The 21,251-nt window shown below is 39.4% G+C and overlaps 1 protein-coding gene across 1 annotated transcript in view; it reads left to right on the top strand.

Annotated features, from left to right (window-relative positions):
• LOC138852680 (sortilin-related receptor-like) overlaps nucleotides 1-21,251 on the top strand; it is a 44,613-nt gene that overhangs the window by 20,815 nt on the left and 2,547 nt on the right. Inside the window, exons 6-7 of the mRNA XM_070084884.1 lie at nucleotides 590-727; nucleotides 4,498-4,649. Coding sequence (XP_069940985.1) covers nucleotides 590-727; nucleotides 4,498-4,649 — 290 coding nt within the window. The remainder of the gene's footprint in view (nucleotides 1-589; nucleotides 728-4,497; nucleotides 4,650-21,251) is intronic.

Below are 21,251 nucleotides of genomic sequence, written 5' to 3'. Positions count from 1 at the left end.
ATATTCTCGCTTTTTTGGTCTCATTTGATTGAATGAAAGATATATTACAGAAATAGATATGATTTTGATTGGTTTCATGACAAAAAGTACCTTGAAATTGAGCTCAAAGTAGTGGAAATGTTTGATTTTTGCCTATGTTCAGTGAACTTTGTGCAAATCAAGTTGGTTAATTTTATTAAGTATATTCTAACCTAACCACTCTGTAATCCGGCAAACTTGGTAATCCAGCACATTACAGGTCCCAATGATGCCGTATTTGTGATGGAAGACCTGTATAATAATGTAATTTTTGACACTGCTCCTTGTTTTTGATTATATAATTATTTGTTGGTAAATTCTTGGGTCACCCCTACCTTGGTGGGAGATTGTATACCTAAACCTTAAACCTAACCTAACCCTAACTATCTGATGGCACTGTCTTAAAAATATTTCTTTTTCAAATTCTTTTCTTCTCTCATCCATATATTATCAGTGTTTGTTATTCATTCTCATTCAGTCTTAGCCTTATTGAATATAATTTTTACTGTTATAGTATTGTTTTGTAATGTCTTTATATACTATATTTTTCCTAAATTATTTCCTTATTCAGCATCTTCTAGGATCACCATCCAGAGGACCAACCCTTCAGATGTGGATATCTTACCAAGGTGGACCATTTTTGAGAGCCAAATTTCCGAATACTCTTCATCATCAACATTATTATGTTGCTGACATCTCTGAAGGCCAGGTACAAGTACAAAATGGTCATAAATTCTGTTTGTAGCTTGTCTGCTTTAACTAAGTTACTTTAGCAGTTTGAGTGATCTCTTATGATTAGTGATAAGTGTTTTATATTTTCTGTACAATTCAGCAGGTAAAGGAAGTTTTGTGGGCGAGGGGCTTAGCTTTCCAGCAAGCGTGCATGAGCGTGTTAGATAGGAGTAAATGGAAGCAAATGGTTTTTGGGATCTGACGAGCTGTTGGAGTATGAGCAGGGTAATATTTTGTGAAGGGAATTGGGGAGTATGGAAGAAGTGAATGTGATTAGATATTTGGGAGAAGATTTGTAAGCAGATGGATTTATGAAGGACAAGGCTAACCATAGAATTGAAGGAAAAAAGGTGAGTGGTATCTTTTGGGACAAAAAAAAAAAAAAAACTATGGAGGCAAAAAAAGGAATGTACGAGGGTATAGTAATACCAACACACTTATATGGGTGTGAAGCATGGGTTATGAATGCTGCAGTGAGGAGGAGGAGGATGGAGGCAGTAGAGATGTTGTGTCTACGGGCAATGTGTGGTGTAAATATGCAGAAAATTTGTAGTGTGGAAATTAGGAGGTGTGGAGTTACAAAAAGTATTATTCAGAGAACTCCAGAGGGGTTATTGAGGTGGTTTGGTCATTTAGAGAGGATGAAGTGAAATAGAATGACTTGGAGGGTGTATAAATCTGTAGTGGAAGGGAGAAGGGGTAGGGATTGTCTTGGGGAAGGATGGAGAGAGGGGGTAAAAGAGGTTTTATATGCAAGGGGCCTGGACATGCAGCAGGCATGTGTGAGCATGTTCGATAGGAGTGAATGGATACGAATAGTTGTTGGGACATGATGAGCTGTTGGAGTGTGAGCAGGGTAATATTTTGTGAAGGGATTCAGGGAAACCGGTTAGCCAGACTTGAGTCCAGGAGGTGGGAAGTACAGTGCCTGCACTTCAATGGAGGGGCTTAGGATATTGGCTGTTTGGAGTTACATCTGCACTGTCTTATCTAGGCACGTCTGGAAAGACAGTGATTATGTGTGAATGATGGTGAAAGTGTTTCTTTTTTGTGTCACCTTGCTCAGTGGGAGATGTGTTTAAAAAAAAAAAAAGAAGTATAGAATAATCCTGAGTACAGCATTCATTAAGTATTGTCATCTAAGAGATACCTCAGATAAAATATAACCAGGAATTATTTGTCAGGGTTTATGGTGTTCCAATAATTTAATCAGACCTATAAAAACCCATAAAACATACCAGGGGTGTAGGGGGCCCTTACCCTCAGGTAAATCGGCAGAACTACTTCCATTTATGAATTCAACAAAAATAATCACTATTTCAGGAGTATGCCTTCCATTCTGTCAGATGCTACCAAGAAATGGGTAATAAAACCATGAAAACTATCCTAGAAGACACTTCAAAATAGCAATTTTAAACCAAACATAAGGTCAGAGTTTTCCTTTTCCCATCATGCATCATGTGGGTTAGGTTTTTTTTATACTGTGCACACACACTGCACAGACCCATTCTCTCTTATCTAGGTCTGAAATAACCACTTATAGGTTACCTAAGTGAGCTGAGTTCATGGTGTAGAACTATGTGAGGGGACCCTGGCATCAGTGACATAATTCCATGTGATGGCTACCCAGAAAGTTAAAGGAAGCATGAGGATGTTGTGGTTTGGAGTGCCATCTGAACTGTGATGTCAGCATGCTTTTGACAAGAGAACAATTGAAAGAATGACAATTAATATACTGCCTCTCATTTAATGATGGAGTTCCATTCTTAAGGATGGAGTGCCATTCTTAAGAACATGTCTGTAAATAAATTCATCGCTGAGTGAGGAGTACGTATGCTATAATGGTAGTGGTTTTGTGTCAACCATCTTTGATATTGTTTTAATGTCACCTTTGCACCATTTATAACATTTCTGGTATATTTTTAAATGTTCATATAGTAGTGTACTGTATAAACAGAATAGAGATCAACTTTAATATACATCATTTAGGTATGCATACTGGTCAGAGAGCCTGTCGTAAGTCCAAGTCATCAGTAAACAAGTATGTCGCTAATGGAGGAGAGGCTGTCTCCCTACCTTGGTGGGAGACAGGAATAAATAAAGGGGATGTAAATAGCGTGCTGAAAATTTCCAGCCAAGACAGGACTCGCAGCAGTGGTTTCAAGTTGGAAAAATTCAGATTCAGAAAAGATATAGGAAAGCACTGGTTTGGTAATAGAGTTGTGGATGAGTGGAACAAACTCCTGAGTACAGTTATTCAGGCTAAAACGTTGTGTAGTTTTAAAAATAGGTTAGATAAATACATGAGTGGGTGTGAGTTGGACCTGACTAGCTTGTGCTGCTGGGTCTGGTGCTGTGCTCCATCCTTGAGTGGAGGTGGCCAGACTGGGTGGGTCACTGGGCTAATCTGGCAGGGGGAGGGGGGGGGTCATTGGGCTAATCTGGGGGGGGACATGGACCTGCTCCGCATGGGGCAGTAGGCCTGTTGCAGTGTTCCTTCTTTCTTATGTTCTTAACCCTTTGACTGTGTTGGTCGTATATATACGTCTTACGAGGTACTGTGTTTGGCGTATATATACTCAAATTCTAGCGGCTTCAAATCAAGCAGGAGAAAGCTGGTAGGTTTTCTCCTGCTTGATATAGGCTTTCTCCTGCACCATATAAAAGAAATCCTGGAGCATGCAGTGCATAATGAGGGAAAAAAACTGACCGTTTTTTTTTTTTTAATTAAAATGCTGACTTTGTGGTCTATTTTTGTATAGTATTTATGGTTCTATTCTCGTTTTCTTGGTCTCATTTGATAGAATGGAAAACATATTATAGAAATTTTTTGATTGGTTTTACTATAAAAAGAACCTGGAAATGGAGCTCAAAGTAGGGGAAATGTTTGATTTTTGCCGATGTTCAAAAGTAAACAAATGATGTCATTGTCCAATAAATGTCCAACTAGCCATTCTAATATGCAGTCATGAATGGGTTGACATTATTTGTGCAATTATTACAATATTGCAGTAGTCTGCATAACAGTAAATCTTCTATTTTTTGTTGAATAAAAATTCAAAATAGAAAGCAAGAGTGATATCAGAGGGGCCTGGATAAAAATTCAAAATAGGAAGCAAGAGTAATATCAGAGGGGCCTGGAGACGTGACTGATGAACAAAGAAAATGTTATTTTAGAGCCAGGAATGTCTGCATTGTTCATTCTGGACCATATTTTGAAATTGTCATATTTTTTAATTTTCGTGAAATTGGCCAAATTGCAAATTTCTGACCACGTTATTGGGTAGTTGAAATCGGTAAATGGGCAGTTTCTTGTACTCAATAGATAGAAAAAATGGAGTTCTAAAGAAATAGCTATGAGTTTGGCCGACTGGAACAATGGAATTAGCCGAATATAGGGCTCAAAGTGGGCGAAATCGCCGATTTGTAAATATTGTCGAGGTCGCTAACTTTGCAAGAGCGTAATTCCATCAGTTTTCCATCAAATTTTGATTTTTTGGTGACATTACAATCAAGAAAAGATTCTCTGTCATTTCATAAGAAAAATAATTTTTTTTTTTTTTTTTTTTTTTTTTTTTTTTTTTTTTTTTTTTTTTTTTTTTTTAAATTTTGCGACACCAGGAGACATCTCAGGATTGGGGTTTGTGACAGTCAAAGGGTTAAAAAAAAGGGGAATTTTTTAATGTTACAGCTTTTGTAATGTTTTGTAGTTGTGATTTTTAATGGTATTTAATTTCTGTGTTGTAGGTGATGGTATGTGTGGCTCACGATCAGTTCGTGTCAAACTTGTATGTATCATCTGTTCCAAGATCGGCTCACCATGAAGTGCTGTTTTCTCTCTCATTAGAACGCATATTATACTTCAATCCTTCCACCAACTGGGTTGACACTTGGCTCAGGTACTATTTTGGAGTTTTATATTATCTAATAGCAAGATTAAAATTATCATGATTAGTGGTTTCAGGTCATGTAAATTATATGACTTAAAAGAGAGGAAGTGAATTGCTATTTTGTAATATGAGTGAGATGTTGCAAGCAGTAGAGTCAAGTATCAGTTGATTTGTTACACTAACACCTCTCCTGGGAGGCAACTCAGTAGCCAGCTAACACCCAGATACCTCCTTACTTCTGTGTGAACAGGGGCAGCAAGTGTAAAGAAATGTGCCACACTTATGCTGGGATAGAACCTCAGTTGTGAATCAAGGGCACTTTTACTGAAGCTATAAGCTTTATCCCTAGGTAGTAGGTTGGTAGACAGCAACCGCCCAGGGAGGTACTACCGTCCTGCCAAGTGAGTGTAAAACGAAAGCCTGTAATTGTTTTACATGATGGTAGGATTGCTGGTGTCCTTTTTTCTGTCTCATGAACATGCAAGATTTCAGGTACGTCTTGCTACTTCTACTTACACTTAGGTCACACTACACATACATGTACAAGCATATATATACACACCCCTCTGGGTTTTCTTCTATTTTCTTTCTAGTTCTTATTCTTGTTTATTTCCCCTTATCTCCATGGGGAAGTGGAACAGAATTCTTCCTCCGTAAGCCATGCGTGTTGTAAGAGGCGACTAAAATGCCGGGAGCAAGGGGCTAGTAACCTCTTTTCCTGTATATATTACTAAATGTAAAAGGAGAAACTTTTGTTTTCCTTTTGGGCCACCCCGCCTCGGTGGGATACAGCCGGTGTGTTGAAAGAAAGAAAGATAAGCTTTATCTCCTAAGTTTTTTTTTTTCTTCATATTCTCCCTTTCTTCTCTCCTCTTATAAATTTTTGTGTAGAATGAAGAATTTTTTTATTGAAAATAGTGTAAAATTAGTAAGAAATAAATTTATAATGTAAGAGGCAATTTGGAGGATTGGTCCAGGGAGAGAATAGGGAAAGGAAAAGGATCACAGAGGGTGTGTAAATCTGGGGTGAAAAGTAGGTGCAATGGAAACGTCTGTTTGCTAAAGGATTCTTACTAGGGTAATAGTGATGTGAAAAAAAAAGAGCATATTATTTCTCCTGTTTTTGAGTAGTCTTCAAAAGGTAGTCTTAAGTATATTCTTTGTTGTAAAAACTGTTTATAGTCTTTCCCTTAATGGATCTAATGGTAATTTTTAAAACTTTTCACTGGATAATATAGATAAAGTAAAGCAAGGATTCAAGTATTTTAAATAAATGGAAGTTGCAGTTTTCACATTGCTGCTCTTTTATCCTGTCTTTTTTTTTTTTTTCCAACAAGTCGGCCATCTCCCACCGAGGCAGGGTGACCCAAAAAAGAAAGAAAATCCCCAAAAATAAAATACTTTCATCATCATTCAACACTTTCACCTCACTCGTACATAATCACTGTCTTTTCAGAGGTGCTCAGATATGACAGTTTAGAAGTATATATAAAGGTAAATTGGGTCACGCTAGATAACAGGGATATCTTGCTACTCCTACTTACACTTTGGTCACACTTCACAGACACGCACATGCATATATATATATACATACATCTAGGTTTTTCTCCTTTTTCTAAATAGCTCTTGTTCTTCTTTATTTCTTCTATTGTCCATGGGGAAGTGGAAAAGAATCTTTCCTCCATAAGCCATGCGTGTCGTATGAGGCGACTAAAATGCCGGGAGCAATGGGCTAGTAACCCCTTCTCCTGTAGACATTTACTAAAAAAGAGAAGAAGAAAAACTTTATAAAACTGGGATGCTTGAATGTGCGTGGATGTAGTGCGGATGACAAGAAACAGATGATTGCTGATGTTATGAATGAAAAGAAGTTGGATGTCCTGGCCCTAAGCAAAACAAAGCTGAAGGGGGTAGGGGAGTTTCGGTGGGGGGAAATAAATGGGATTAAATCTGGAGTATCTGAGAGAGTTAGAGCAAAGGAAGGGGTAGCAGTAATGTTGAAGGATCAGTTATGGAAGGAGAAAAGAGAATATGAATGTGTAAATTCAAGAAATATGTGGATTAAAGTAAAGGTTGGATGCGAAAAGTGGGTCATAATAAGCATGTATACACCTGGAGAAGAGAGGAATGTAGAGGAGAGAGAGAGATTTTGGGAGATGTTAAGTGAATGTATAGAAGCCTTTGAACCAAGTGAGAGAGTAATTGTGGTAGGGGACCTGAATGCTAAAGTAGGAGAAACTTTTAGAGAGGGTGTGGTAGGTAAGTTTGGGGTGCCAGGTGTAAATGATAATGGGAGCCCTTTGATTGAACTTTGTATAGAAAGGGGTTTAGTTATAGGTAATACATATTTGAAGAAAAAGAGGATAAATAAGTATACAAGATATGATGTAGGGTGAAATGACAGTAGTTTGTTGGATTATGTATTGGTAGATAAAAGACTGTTGAGTAGACTTCAGGATGTACATGTTTATAGAGGGGCCACAGATATATCAGATCACTTTCTAGTTGTAGCTACACTGAGAGTAAAAGGTAGATGGGATACAAGGAGAATAGAAGCATCAGGGAAGAGAGAGGTGAAGGTTTATAAACTAAAAGAGGAGGCAGTTAGGGTAAGATATAAACAGTTATTGGAGGATAGATGGGCTAATGAGAGCATAGGCAATGGGGTCAAAGAGGTATGGGGTAGGTTTAAAAATGTAGTGTTAGAGTGTTCAGCAGAAGTTTGTGGTTACAGGATTACAGGAAAGTGGGTGCGGGAGGGAAGAGGAGCGATTGGTGGAATGATGATGTAAAGAGAGTAGTAAGGGAGAAAAAGTTAGCATATGAGAAGTTTTTACAAAGTAGAAGTGATGCAAGGAGGGAAGAGTATATGGAGGAAAAGAGAGAGGTTAAGAGTGTGGTGAAGCAATGTAAAAAGAGAGCAAATGAGAGAGTGGGTGAGATGTTATCAACAAATTTTGTTGAAAATAAGAAAAAGTTTTGGAGTGAGATAAACAAGTTAAGGAAGCCTAGAGAACAAATGGATTTGTCAGTTAAAAATAGGAGAAGAGAGTTAGAGGTATTGGGAAGATGGAGGAAATATTTTGAGGAATTGTTAAATGTTGATGAAGATAGGGAAGCTGTGATTTCGTGTATAGGGCAAGGAGGAATAACATCTTGTAGGAGTGAGGAAGAGCCAGTTGTGAGTGTGGGGGAAGTTCGTGAGGCAGTAGGTAAAATGAAAGGGGGTAAGGCAGCCGGGGATGATGGGATAAAGATAGAAATGTTAAAAGCAGGTAGGGATATAGTTTTGGAGTGGTTGGTGCAATTATTTAATAAATGTATGGAAGAGGGTAAGGTACCTAGGGATTGGCAGAGAGCATGCATAGTTCCTTTGTATAAAGGCAAAGGGGCCAAAAGAGAGTGCAAAAATTATAGGGGGATAAGTCTGTTGAGTATACCTGGTAAAGTGTATGGTAGGGTTATTATTGAAAGAATTAAGAGTAAGACGGAGAATAGGATAGCAGATGAACAAGGAGGCTTTAGGAAAGGTAGGGAGTGTGTGGACCAGGTGTTTACAGTGAAACATACAAGTGAACAGTATTTAGATAAGGCTAAAGAGGTCTTTGTGGCATTTATGGATTTGGAAAAGGCTTGTGACAGGGTGGATAGAGGGGCAATGTGGCAGATGTTGCAGGTGTATGATGTAGGAGGTAGGTTACTGAAAGCAGTGAAGAGTTTTTACAAGGATAGTGAGGCTCAAGTTAGAGTATGTAGGAAAGAGGGAAATTATTTCCCAGTAAAAGTAGGCCTTAGACAAGGATGCGTGATGTCACCGTGGTTGTTTAATATATTTATAGATGGGGTTGTAAGAGAAGTAAATGTGAGGGTCTTGGCAAGAGGCATGGAGTTAAAAGATAAAGAATCACACACAAAGTGGGAGCTGTCACAGTTGCTCTTTGCTGATGACACTGTGCTCTTGGGAGATTCTGAAGAGAAGTTGCAGAGATTGGTGGATGAATTTGGTAGGCTGTGCAAAAGAAGAAAATTAAAAGTGAATACAGGAAAGAGTAAGGTTATGAGGATAACAAAAAGATTAGGTGATGAAAGATTGGATATCAGATTGGAGGGAGAGAGTTTGGAGGAGGTGAATGTATTCAGATATTTGGGAGTGGACGTGTCAGCGGATGGGTCTATGAAAGATGAGGTGAATCATAGAATTGATGAGGGGAAAAGGGTGAGTGGTGCACTTAGGAGTCTGTGGAGACAAAGAACTTTGTGCTTGGAGGTAAGGAGGGGAATGTATGAGATATATAGTTTTACCAACGCTCTTATATGGGTGTGAAGCATGGGTGATGAATGTTGCAGCGAGGAGAAGGCTGGAGGCAGTGGAGATGTCATGTCTGAGGGCAATGTGTGGTGTGAATATAATGCAGAGAATTCGTAGTTTGGAAGTTAGGAGGAGGTGCGGGATTACCAAAACTGTTGTCCAGAGGGCTGAGGAAGGGTTGTTGAGGTGGTTCGGACATGTAGAGAGAATGGAGCGAAACAGAGTGACTTCAAGAGTGTATCAGTCTGTAGTGGAAGGAAGGCGGGGTAGGGGTCGGCCTAGGAAAGGTTGGAGGGAGGGGGTAAAGGAGGTTTTGTGTGCGAGGGGCTTGGACTTCCAGCAGGCATGCGTGAGCGTGTTTGATAGGAGTGAATAGACAAATGGTTTTTAATACTTGACGTGCTGTTGGAGTGTGAGCAAAGTAACATTTATGAAGGGGTTCAGGGAAACTGGCAGGTCGGACTTGAGTCCTGGAGATGGGAAGTACAGTGCCTGCACTCTGAAGGAGGGGTGTTAATGTTGCATTTTAAAAACTGTAGTGTAAAGCACCCTTCTGGCAAGACAGTGATGGAGTGAATGATGGTGAAAGTTTTTCTTTTTCGGGCCACCCTGCCTTGGTGGGAATCGGCCAGTGTGATAAAAAAATAAAATAAAAATAAATTGGGTCACCCTGCCTAGGTGGGAGATGGCCAACTTGTTGGAAAAAAAAAAAAATTGGCGGTTTGGAGGTGGATGTTATATATGCTTCTAAACTGTTGTATCTGGGTGCCTCTACAAATATGGTGATTATGCGTGAGTGAGGTGAAAGTGTTGAATGATGATGAAAGTATTTCCTCTTTGGGGATTTTTTTTCTTTTTGGATCACCCTGCTTCAATGGGAGACGGCTGACTTGTTGAAAAAAAATATTTATATAACATATCCCTCCAAACTGCCAATATCATGTCATATTCTATATAAATGTGATTGTTGGTGGAGGAGTTTAGAGAGGGCTTGTTAGAAAGGAAATTAAAAGTGAACATAAGAAATAGTAAGGTGTGGAGAGTGACAATCTAGGTAATGAAAGATTAGGTATCAAATTGGAGGGAGTTTGGAGAAAGTGAATGTACAGAAACTCCCCTACATATGAACATTCATGTTGCAAATTTAGATAATACGAAAAATTTTCCCTGAAGTTGAAAATTTGGGTTTAAGATTTAGTTCACAATCTGCTATGTGGTGGCTGCAATGTAGCACGGGAAATGCCAAGTTGTAAACAAACATACTAGGTGTCTCTAGTGGCATCATTCATACGTGTGCTTGTGCTCTCTCTGTGTTATTTGTGATTATTATACCACCAATATGTCTGGTGTTAAGCATATAAGCAGTGGTGATGCAGGTGGTGGTGTTAAGAAGCATTAGGCCATCACACTGAAAACAAGAGTGGACAAAATTAAGAAATAGATGGTGAACGTTGCCTATTCATACAACACGAATTGTTCCACCATTAGCATGATTTTCAAGAACAAGGGCAAGGTTATGGAACACATGAAAAGTTCAGTGCCAGTGCAGTCTACAGTAATCAGTAAGAGATGTAGAAAAGTGGTGGAAGATCTTGAAAAGCTATTAAACATTTGGCTCGAAGATCAGCAACAGTGTTGGGTACTGTTGAGCCTAATGATGATTCAAGAGGAGCTACCCAATTAAGGCCTCATGGAGATGGAAACCCAGAGAATGGAGGAAGTGAAAGTGGTTCCAGAAATGAAGTGCTTCTGGACAAAGTTGATGGCAGAGGGGTTTTGTTTGCTTGAAGAATCTGTCAGTGTTTGAATTGCAGGACCTGAATATGGAATGTTACATCAAGGTTTCTGCAGCTGTCCATGATGCAATTCACTGCTACCGTATCATTTATGAAGAGGAGGAGGTCACTACCCAGACATCCCTAAACTGCTTCAAGAGGGTGGACAAAGGTAACGAGTCTCACCAGAATCATGACTCGGTGAGGTCAGCTTCAAATTCCATGACATTCAAGCCAACACCTTCTCATTGTCTGTTTTATTAAATTTATATTATTTAAAAGCTTTATTATAAACATTATAAACCTTATATCATTTATAACACATGTTTTGTTGACTAGTGTACAGTATATATTTTTCCTGTGTTCACATATATGTTTAAACTGTGTACACTTATAGGTTACTCACTGTTCATACGTACATACAGTGGACCCTCAGTTATTGGCCGTTTTGCTTATCGGCCAACGGCTGGTTTTTCGGCTTCCGGTTATCGGCCATTATTTCGCTTATCGGCTGTATGGGACACGTCAACCCGCCGCCACCATCTGCTCGCGTGTCAGTCTGGCTTTGTCTCTGGGTGAGTGAGGAAGCTTCCGCTCATTCATCCAAACGTTTTACTATAATCCATTGTTTTTTGTGGTTATTGATTAAGTGCAACTGCAAAATAAGTAACCATGGCCACAAAGAAGTTCCTAGTAAAGTTCCTATGGTAAAGAAAGTGAGAAACACGATGGAATTTAAGAAAGAAGTTGTTGAAAAGTATGAGAGTGGTGTTCGAGTGCTAGAACTTGCCAGGATGTATGGGAAAAACAAATCAACAATCATTTCTCTTCTGGCAGAGAAAGCAGAACTCAAGGAAGCTAATGTTGCGAAAGGAGTAAACGTGCTAACGAAACAAAGGTCACCGATAATGGAAGATGTGGAAAAGTTGTTTTTGTGGATCACCAAAAAACAGTTAGCAGGAGATAGTGTTGTGGAGTCGATTATTTGTGAGAAGGCAAGGCAGTTGCATGCAGATCTTGTAAAGAAAATGCCTGGAACAAGTGCTGATGTTAGTGAATTTAGGGTCAACAAAGGCTGGTTTGAGAGATTTAGAAGCGTAGTGGCATACACAGTGTGGTAAGGCATGGGGAGTCTGCAAGTTCTGACGAATGTGCAGCTGAAAAATTCGTGCAGGAATTCAAGGTGTAAGTAGATGTTGAAGGATTCCTCTCACAGCAAGTGTTCACTTGTGACAAAACAGGCCTCTTTAGGGAAAAAATGCCAAAGAGGACCTACATTACGCAGGAGGAAGAGAGACTGCCAGGACACAAGCCTCTGAAAGACAGGCTTACTCTCTTGTTCTGTGCTAATGCTAGTGGGGATTTCAAAGTGAAGTCTTTACTGGTGTATCACTTTGAAAATCCCAGTGCATTCAAGAAAAACATTGTTGTCAAAAATAGATTGTGTGTGATGTGGAGAGCTAATAATAAGGCATGGGTCACAAGGCACATTTTCAAAGAGTGGGTCAATGATGTCTTTGGCCCCAATCTGAAAAAATACCTTTTGGAACTTAAATTGCCACTCAAGTACCTCCTGGTACTGGACAGTGCTCCTGCTCATCCTCCAGACTTGGAAGACCAATTGTTTTGGGACTTCCGTTTTACAACAGTGAAGTTCTTGCCTCCTAACACCACTCCTCTCATCCAGCCCATGGACCAGCAGGTCATTTCTAGTTTCAAAAAACTCTACACCAAAACAGTGTTTCAAAGGTGCTTTGAAGTGACCTCGGACACTGACTTGACTCAAAGAGAGCTCTGGAGGAATCACTTCAGTATCCTCCATTGCATAAGCCTTATAGGTAAGGCTTGGCATGGAGTGACTTCCAGGACTATGAACTCTGCTTGGAGAAAATTGTGGGCAGATTGTGTCCAAGAGAGGGATTTTGAAGAGTTTGGGGCTGACCCTGAGGACCCGATGCCTGTTGTGGAATCTCTTGTGTGTTTGGGGAAGTCCATGGGATTGGAGGTTAGTGAAAAGCTAACCACTGAAGAGCTGCAAGAACTTCATCTGGAACAGCAACAGACCACAGCTGAGGAGCTTGCTTCAGAGGAAGAGGAAGAGGGAGGGAAGGAGGTGCCTTCTTCAGAGATTAAGGAGATTTGTGCAATGTGGAGTAGGGTGCAAGCTTTTGTGGAGAAACATCACCAAGCTGAAACAAGCCATATCTGCCACATGTTCAGTGACAAAACCTTGTCCCACTTCAAGGAAATCTTAGAGACGCCAGAAAGAGACCTCTCTGGACAGATTTTTTGTGCGACAGGGATACAGTGACTCTCAAGCTGGTCCTGATGGCATTAAAAGACAAAGAAGGGAAGCATCCCCATACAGGGACTTGTTACCTGAAGTCATTATGGAGGGGGATTCCCCATCCAAACAATAACCCCAACTCCCTCTCTCCTCCTCCCTATCTTCCATAAGCCAACAAGAGTCTTCAATAAAGGTATGTAATAGTGATTTAACTGTTCATGTATTTACAGTGGACCCTCAACCAACGGCTTTAATCCGTTCCAGAGAGCTAGCCTTTAGTCGAATTAGCCGTTAGTCAAATTAATTTTCCCCATAAGAAATAATGGAAATCCAGTTAATTTGTTTCAGACTGCCAAGAGTATTAACAAAAAAAAATATTTTTTAAAGATTAAATATAAATATACATACAGAAAACAATGACAAATAAATATAAAGCACTAATAAAATGGATAAATGAACATTTAACATCACACTTACCTTTTTGATTTATCTTTATTGACTTGTTGGTGTATGACAGACATGTAGGAGGCAAGAGGAAGGCAAGTTTATTATGTAATAATGTTGGTAGAATTACCTACAATATGTAAAATAAAAGGACACAAGTGCAATAAATGTGACATTTTATTGTGGCAACATTTCGCTCTCCAGGAGCTTTGTCAAGCCGTTACAAACAGTACATGGACACAGAGGGTATATATAGGCTCAGAGTGAGGTGCAGTACTAGTAGTAGTAGTAGTGACATAAGTTGTAGTAGTAGTAATACAATTTATATTTTTTTATTAACACTGGCCGATTCCCACCAAGGCAGGGTGGCCCGAAAAAGAAAAACTTTCACCATCATTCACTCCATCACTGTCTTGCCAGAAGGGTGCTTTACACTACAGTTTTTAAACTGTAGTGTAAAGCACTTCAGAGTGCAGGCACTGTACTTCCCATCTCCAGGACTCAAGTCCGGCCTGCTGGTTTCCCTGAATCCCTTCATAAATGTTACTTTGCTCACACTTCAACAGCACGTCAAGTATTAAAAACCATTTGTCTCCATTCACTCCTATCAAACACACTCACGCATGCCTGCTGGAAGTCCAAGCCCCTCACACACAAAACCTCCTTTACCCCCTCCCTCCAACCTTTCCTAGGCCGACCCCTACCCCGCCTTCCTTCCACTATAGACTGATACACTCTTGAAGTCATTCTGTTTCGCTCCATTCTCTCTACAATATGGTAGAGCAATTAACTCGTACATGAGTAAAAGCATATAAAAGCTATTACTTGGGCAGCATAAAAATAGGTTAGACAAATATAGACTGGATAGAGAAGGCCTTTTTCATTGTTCACTCTCTGTAATGTGCTTTGTGTAGTATTAACCCTTTGACTGTTTTCGACGTATAAATACGTCTTACGAGCCAATGTTTCTGACGTATATATACTCAATAATTCTAGCGGCTTCAAATCAAGTGGGAGAAAGCTGGTAGGCCCACATGTGAGAGAATGGGTCTGTGTGGTCAGTGTGCACCACATAAAAAAAATCCTGCAGCACACATTGCGTAATGAGAAAAAAAAAACTGATCGTTTTTTTGGAATAAAACGCCGACTTTGAGGTGTATTTTCGTATAGTATTTATCGTTGTATTCGCGTTTTCATGGTCTTAGTTGATAAAATGGAAAACATATTACAGAAATAGAGATGATTTTCATTACTTTTACGATGAAAACGACCTTGAAACTGAGCTCAAAGTAGCGGAAATGTTCGATTTTTACCAATGTTCAAGAGTAAATAAATCACACCACACGTCCAATACACGTCAACTGGGGAGTCTAATATTCTTTCACTAGTGCACTGATATTATTTATACCATTTTTACAATAATGCAGTCGTCTGCATAACAGTAAATTTTGTATTTTTTTGTATGAATAAAAAATCAAAATAGAAAGCAATAATAATATAAGAGGGGCCTAGAGATGTGACTAATGAACAGAGCATATGTTATTTTAGTGCCACGAATGTCTACCTTGTTTATTCTGGACCCTATTTTGAAATTGGCATCTTTTTTATTTTGTGTGAAATTGGCCAAATTGCCAATTTCTGACCACCATATTGGGTAGTCCAAATTAGTAAATGGGAGGTTTCTTGTGCTCAGCTGATAGATAAAATGGAGTTCTAAAGAAATAGCTATGAGTTTGGTCAACTGGAACAATGGAATTGGCTGAAAATTGGGCTCAAAGTCGGCGAAATCGCCGATACGCACATGTCGCCGAGACCGCTAACTTCGCGGGAGCATAATTCCACGAGTTTTCGACCAAATTTCGAACTTTTGGTGTCATTACCATCGGGAAAAGATTCTCTATCATTTCATAAGAAAAAATAATTTTTTTTTTTTTCAAAAATTGAGCGACATAGAATGACAGTTTCAGAGAGGGGCCTGAAACAGTCAAAGGGTTAACAGGAGAGACTATGATTAACCTCATCCTTCATAAATCCATCCGCTGACACGTCAACTCCCAAATATCTGAAAACAGTCACTTCTTCCATACTTCTCCTCCCCAATTTGATATCCAATTTTTCTTTATCTAAATCATTTGATACTCTCATCACCTTACTCTTTTCTATGTTCACTGTCAACTTTCTACCTTTACACACACTCCCAAATTCGTCCACTAACATTTGCAGTTTTTCTTTAGAATCTCCCATAAGCACAGTATCATCAGAAAAAAGTAACTGTGTCACTTCCCTTTTTGTATTTAATTCCCCATAATTTAATCCCACCCCTCTCCCGAACACCCTAGCATTTACTTCTTTTACAACCCCATCTGTAAATATACTAAACAACCATGGTGACATTACACATCCCTGTCTAAGACCTAATTTTACTGGGAAGTAGTCTCCCTCTCTTCTACACACCCTAACCTGAGCCTATTCCATTCACTTGCAACATCTGCCACATTGCTTCCCTATCCACTCTATCATATGCCTTTTCTAAATCCATGAATGCAATAAAAACTTCTCTGCCTTTATCTAAATACTGCTCACGTATATGCTTCAATGTAAACACTTGATCTACACATCCCCTACCCACTCTAAAACCTCCTTGCTCATCCGCAATTCTACATTCTGTCTTACCTCTAATTCTTTCAATAATGACCCTACCATACACTTTTCCTTGTATACTCAGTAAACTTATTCCTCTATAATTTTTGTAATCTCTTTTGTTCCCCTTCCCTTTATATAAAGGGACAATACACGCTCTCTGCCAATCCCTAGGTACCTTCCCCTCTTTCATATATTTATTAAACAAAAATACCAACCACTCCAACACTATGTCCCCCCCTGCTTTTAACATTTTTGTCATGATCCCGTCAATTCCAGCTGCTTTACCCCCTTTCATTCTATGTAATGCCTCACGCACCTCCCCCACACTCGCATCCTGCTCTTCACTCCTAAAAGATGGTATACCTCCCTGGCCAGTGCATGAAATTACCGCCTCCCTTTCTTCGTCGACATTTAAGAGTTCCTCAAAATATTCTCGCCATCTACCCAAAACCTCCATCTCCCCATCTACTAACTCCCCTACTCTGTTTTTAACTGATAAATCCATTTGTTCCCTAGGCTTTCTTAACTTGTTTAACTCACTCCAAAATTTTTTCTTATTTTCATTAAAATTTCTTGACCGTACCTCTCCCACTCTCTCATCTGCTCTCCTTTTTGCACTCTCTCACCACCCTCTTCACCTTTCTTTTACTCTCCATATACTCTGCTCTTCTTATAACACTTCTGTTTTGTAAATATCTCTCATAAGCTACCTTTTTCTCTTTTATCACACCCTTTACTTCATCATTCCACCAATCACTCCTCTATCCTTCTGCACCCACCCTCCTATAACCACAAACTTCTGCCTCACATTCTAATACCGCATTTTTAAAACTATTCCAACCCTCTTCAACCCCCCCCACTACTCATACCTGCACCAGCCCACCTTTCTGCCAATAGTTGCTTATACTTCACCCAAACTTCCTCCTCCCTTAGTTTATACACTTTCACCTCCCTCTTACTTGTTGTCATTTTCCTCTTATCCCATCTACCTCTTACTCTAACTGTAGCTGCAACTAGATAATGATCCGATATATCAGTTGCCCCTTTAAACGTGTACATCCTAGAGCCTACCCATCAACCTTTTATCCACCAATACATAATCTAACAAACTACTTTGATTATGTGCTACATCATACCTTGTATATTTATTTATCCTCTTTTTCATAAAATATGATGTATTGCTTATTACCAAACCTCTTTCTACACATAGCTTAATTAAAGGCTCCCCATTTTCATTTACCCCTGGAACCCCAAATTTACCTATTACTCCCTCCACAACATTTTTATCCACTGTAGCATTAAAATCCCCAACCACAAGTACTCTCACACTTGGTTCAAAACTCTCCATGCAATTACTCAACATTTCCCAAAATCTCTCTCTCTCTATACTTCTCTCTTCCCCAGGTGCATAAATGCTTACTATAACCCTCTTCTCACATCCAACCTTTATTTTACTCCACATAATCCTTGAATTAATTCATTTATAGTCTCTCTTTTCCTGCCATAGCTTATCCTTCAACATTATTGCTACTCCTTTCTTTAGCTCTAACTCTATTAGAAACCCCTGACCTAATCCCATTTATTCCTCTCCACTGAAACTCACCCACCCCCTTCAGCTTTGTTTCACTTAAAGCCAGGATATCCAGCTTCTTCTCATTCATAACATCCACAATCATCTCTTCCTTATCATTCACACAACATCCACGCACATTCAAACTTCCCACTTTGATAATTTTCTTCTTCTTATTCTTTTTAGTAATTTTTACAGGAAAAGGGGTTACTAGCCCATTATTCACGGCATTTTAGTTGACTTTTACAGCACGCAAGGCATACGGAGGAAAGATTCTTATTCCACTTCCCCATGGATGTAAAAGGTAAAGTAATTAGAACAAGAACTAAGATAAAATCAAAGAAAACTCAGATGAGTGTGTATAAATAAACGTGTACATGTATGCTTAGTGTGACCTAAGTGTAAGTAGAAGTAGCAAGACGTACCTGTAATCTTGCATATTTATGAGACAGACAAGACACCAGCAATCCTACCATCAAGTAAAACAATTACAGGCTTTCGTTTTACACTCACTTGGCAGAACGGTAGTACCTCCCTGGGTGGTTGCTGTCTACCAACCTACTACCTTAATTAATTGTATTTACATTAATTCTTATTGGAAGTATTATTTCGGTTTTCGGCAATTTCGGTTTTAAGCCGACCTTCTGGAACGGATTATGGCCAATAACTGAGGGTCCACTGTATACTACACTACTGTACAACACTATATACATACATATGTTGGACTATGTTGGAATAGTTTTAAAAATGCAGTATTAGAATGTGGGGCAGAAGTTTGTGGTTATAGGAAGGTGGGGACAGGAGGAAAGAAGAGTGATTGGTGGAATGATGAAGTAAAGGGTGTGATAAAAGAGAAAAAGGTAGCTTACGAGAGGTTTTTACAAAGCAGAAGTGTTATAAGAAGAGCAGAGTATATGGAGAGTAGAAGAAAGGTGAAGAGAGTGGTGAGAGAGTGCAAAAGGAGAGCAGATGAAAGAGTGGGAGAGGCACTGTCAAGAAATTTTAATGAAAATAAGAAAAAATTTTGGAGTGAGTTAAACAAGTTAAGAAAGCCTAGGGAAAGTATGGATTTGTCCATTAAAAACAGAGTAGGGGAGTTAGTAGATGGGGAGAGGGAGGTATTAGGTAGATGGCGAGAATATTTTGAGGAACTTTTAAATGTTGAGGAAGAAAGGGAGGCAGTAATTTCATGCACTGGCCAGGGAGGTATAACATCTTTTAGGAGTGAAGAAGAGCAGAATGTAAGTGTGGTGGAGGTACATGAGGCATTACGTAGAATGAAAGGGGGTAAAGCAGCTGGAATTGATGGGATCATCACAGAAATGTTAAAAGCAGGGGGGGATATAGTGTTGGAGTGGTTGGTACTTTTGTTTAATAAATGTATGAAAGAGGGGAAGGTACCTAGGGATTGGCGGAGAGCATGTATAGTCCCTTTATATAAAGGGAAAGGGGACAAAAGAGATTGTAAAAATTATAGAGGAATAAGTTTACTGAGTATACCAGGAAAAGTATACGGTAGGGTTATAATTGAAAGAATTAGAGGTAAGACAGAATGTAGAATTGCGGATGAGCAAGGAGGCTTCAGAGTGGGTAGGGGATGTGTAGATCAAGTGTTTACATTGAAGCATATATGTGAACAGTATTTAGATAAAGGTAGGGAAGTTTTTATTGCATTTATGGATTTAGAAAAGGCATATGGTAGAGTGGATAGAGGAGCAATGTGGCAGATGTTGCAAGTTTATGGAATAGGTGGTAAGTTACTAAATGCTGTAAAGAGCTTTTATGAGGATAGTGAGGCTCAGGTTAGGGTGTGTAGAAGAGAGGGAGAATACTTCCCGGTAAAAGTAGGTCTTAGACAGGGATGTGTAATGTCACCATGGTTGTTTAATATATTTATAGATGGGGTTGTAAAAGAAGTAAATGCTAGGGTGTTCGGGAGAGGGGTAGGATTAAATTATGGGGAATCAATTTCAAAATGGGAATTGACACAGTTACTTTTTGCTGATGATACTGTGCTTATGGGAGATTCTAAAGAAAAATTGCAAAGGTTAGTGGATGAGTTTGAGAATATGTGTAAAGGTAGAAAGTTGAAAGTGAACATAGAAAAGAGTAAGGTGATGAGGGTATCAAATGATTTAGATAAAGAAAAATTGGATATCAAATTGGGGAGGAGTAGTATGGAAGAAGTGAATGTTTTCAGATACTTGGGAGTTGACGTGTCGGCAGATGGATTTATGAAGGATGAGGTTAATCATAGAATTGATGAGGGAAAAAAGGTGAGTGGTGCGTTGAGGTATATGTGGAGTCAAAAAACGTTATCTGTGGAGGCAAAGAAGGGAATGTATGAAAGTATAGTAGTACCAACACTCTTATATGGATGTAAAGCTTGGGTGGTAAATGCAGCAGCGAGGAGACGGTTGGAGGCAGTGGAGATGTCCTGTCTAAGGGCAATGTGTGGTGTAAATATTATGCAGAAAATTCGGAGTGTGGAAATTAGGAGAAGGTGTGGAGTTAATAAAAGCATTAGTCAGAGGGCAGAAGAGGGGTTGTTGAGGTGGTTTTGTCATTTAGAGAGAATGGATCAAAGTAGAATGACATGGAAAGCATATAAATCTATAGGGGAAGGAAAGAGGGGTAGAGGTCGTCCTCGAAAGGGTTGGAAGGAGGGGGTAAAGGAGGTTTTGTGGGCGAGGGGCTTGGACTTCCAGCAAGCGTGCATGAGCGTGTTAGATAGGAGTGAATGGAGACGAATGATACTTGGGACCTGACGATCTGTTGGAGTGTGAGCAGGGTAATATTTAGTGAAGGGATTCAGGGAAACCGGTTATTTTCATATAGTCGGACTTGAGTCCTGGAAATGGGAAGTACAATGCCTGCACTTTAAAGGAGTGGTTTGGGATATTGGCAGTTTGGAGGGATATGTTGTGTATCTGTATATGTATATGCTTCTAAACTGTTGTATTCTGGGCACCTCTGCAAAAGCAGTGATAATGTGTGAGTGTGGTGAAAGTGTTGAATGATGATGAAAGTATTTTCTTTTTGGGGATTTTCTTTCTTTTTTGGGTCACCCTGCCTCGGTGGGAGACGACCGACTTGTTGAAAAAAAAAAAAAAAAAAATGGACTTACAAATGACCACTCGGAACTGAACCTGTTTGTAAATAAGGGAGTAGTTGTATTTACTACATACTTAGGAGTGGACATGTTGGCAGATGGGTCTACGAGAGTTGAACCATAGAATATACAGGAGGGCCCTGCTTTGTAGCACTTTTCTTTACAGCATTTTGCTAATACAATAAAAACGAAAGCCTGTGATTGTTTTACATGATGGTAGGATTGCTGGTGTCCTTTTTTCTGTCTCATGAACATGCAAGATTTCAGGTACATCTTGCTACTTCTACTTACATTTAGGTCACACTACACATACATGTACAAGCGTATATATACATACCCCTCTGGGTTTTCTTTTATTTTCTTTCTAGTTCTTGTTCTTGTTTATTTCCTCTTATCTCCATGGGGAAGTGGACCAGAATTCTTCCTCCGTACGCCATGCGTGTTGTAAGAGGCAACTAAAATGCCGGGAGC

Source organism: Cherax quadricarinatus, chromosome 14 (assembly GCF_038502225.1).
Source record: "Cherax quadricarinatus isolate ZL_2023a chromosome 14, ASM3850222v1, whole genome shotgun sequence".
Classification (NCBI taxonomy): domain Eukaryota; kingdom Metazoa; phylum Arthropoda; class Malacostraca; order Decapoda; family Parastacidae; genus Cherax; species Cherax quadricarinatus.
This window is presented reverse-complemented; position numbering and strand designations above follow the sequence as displayed.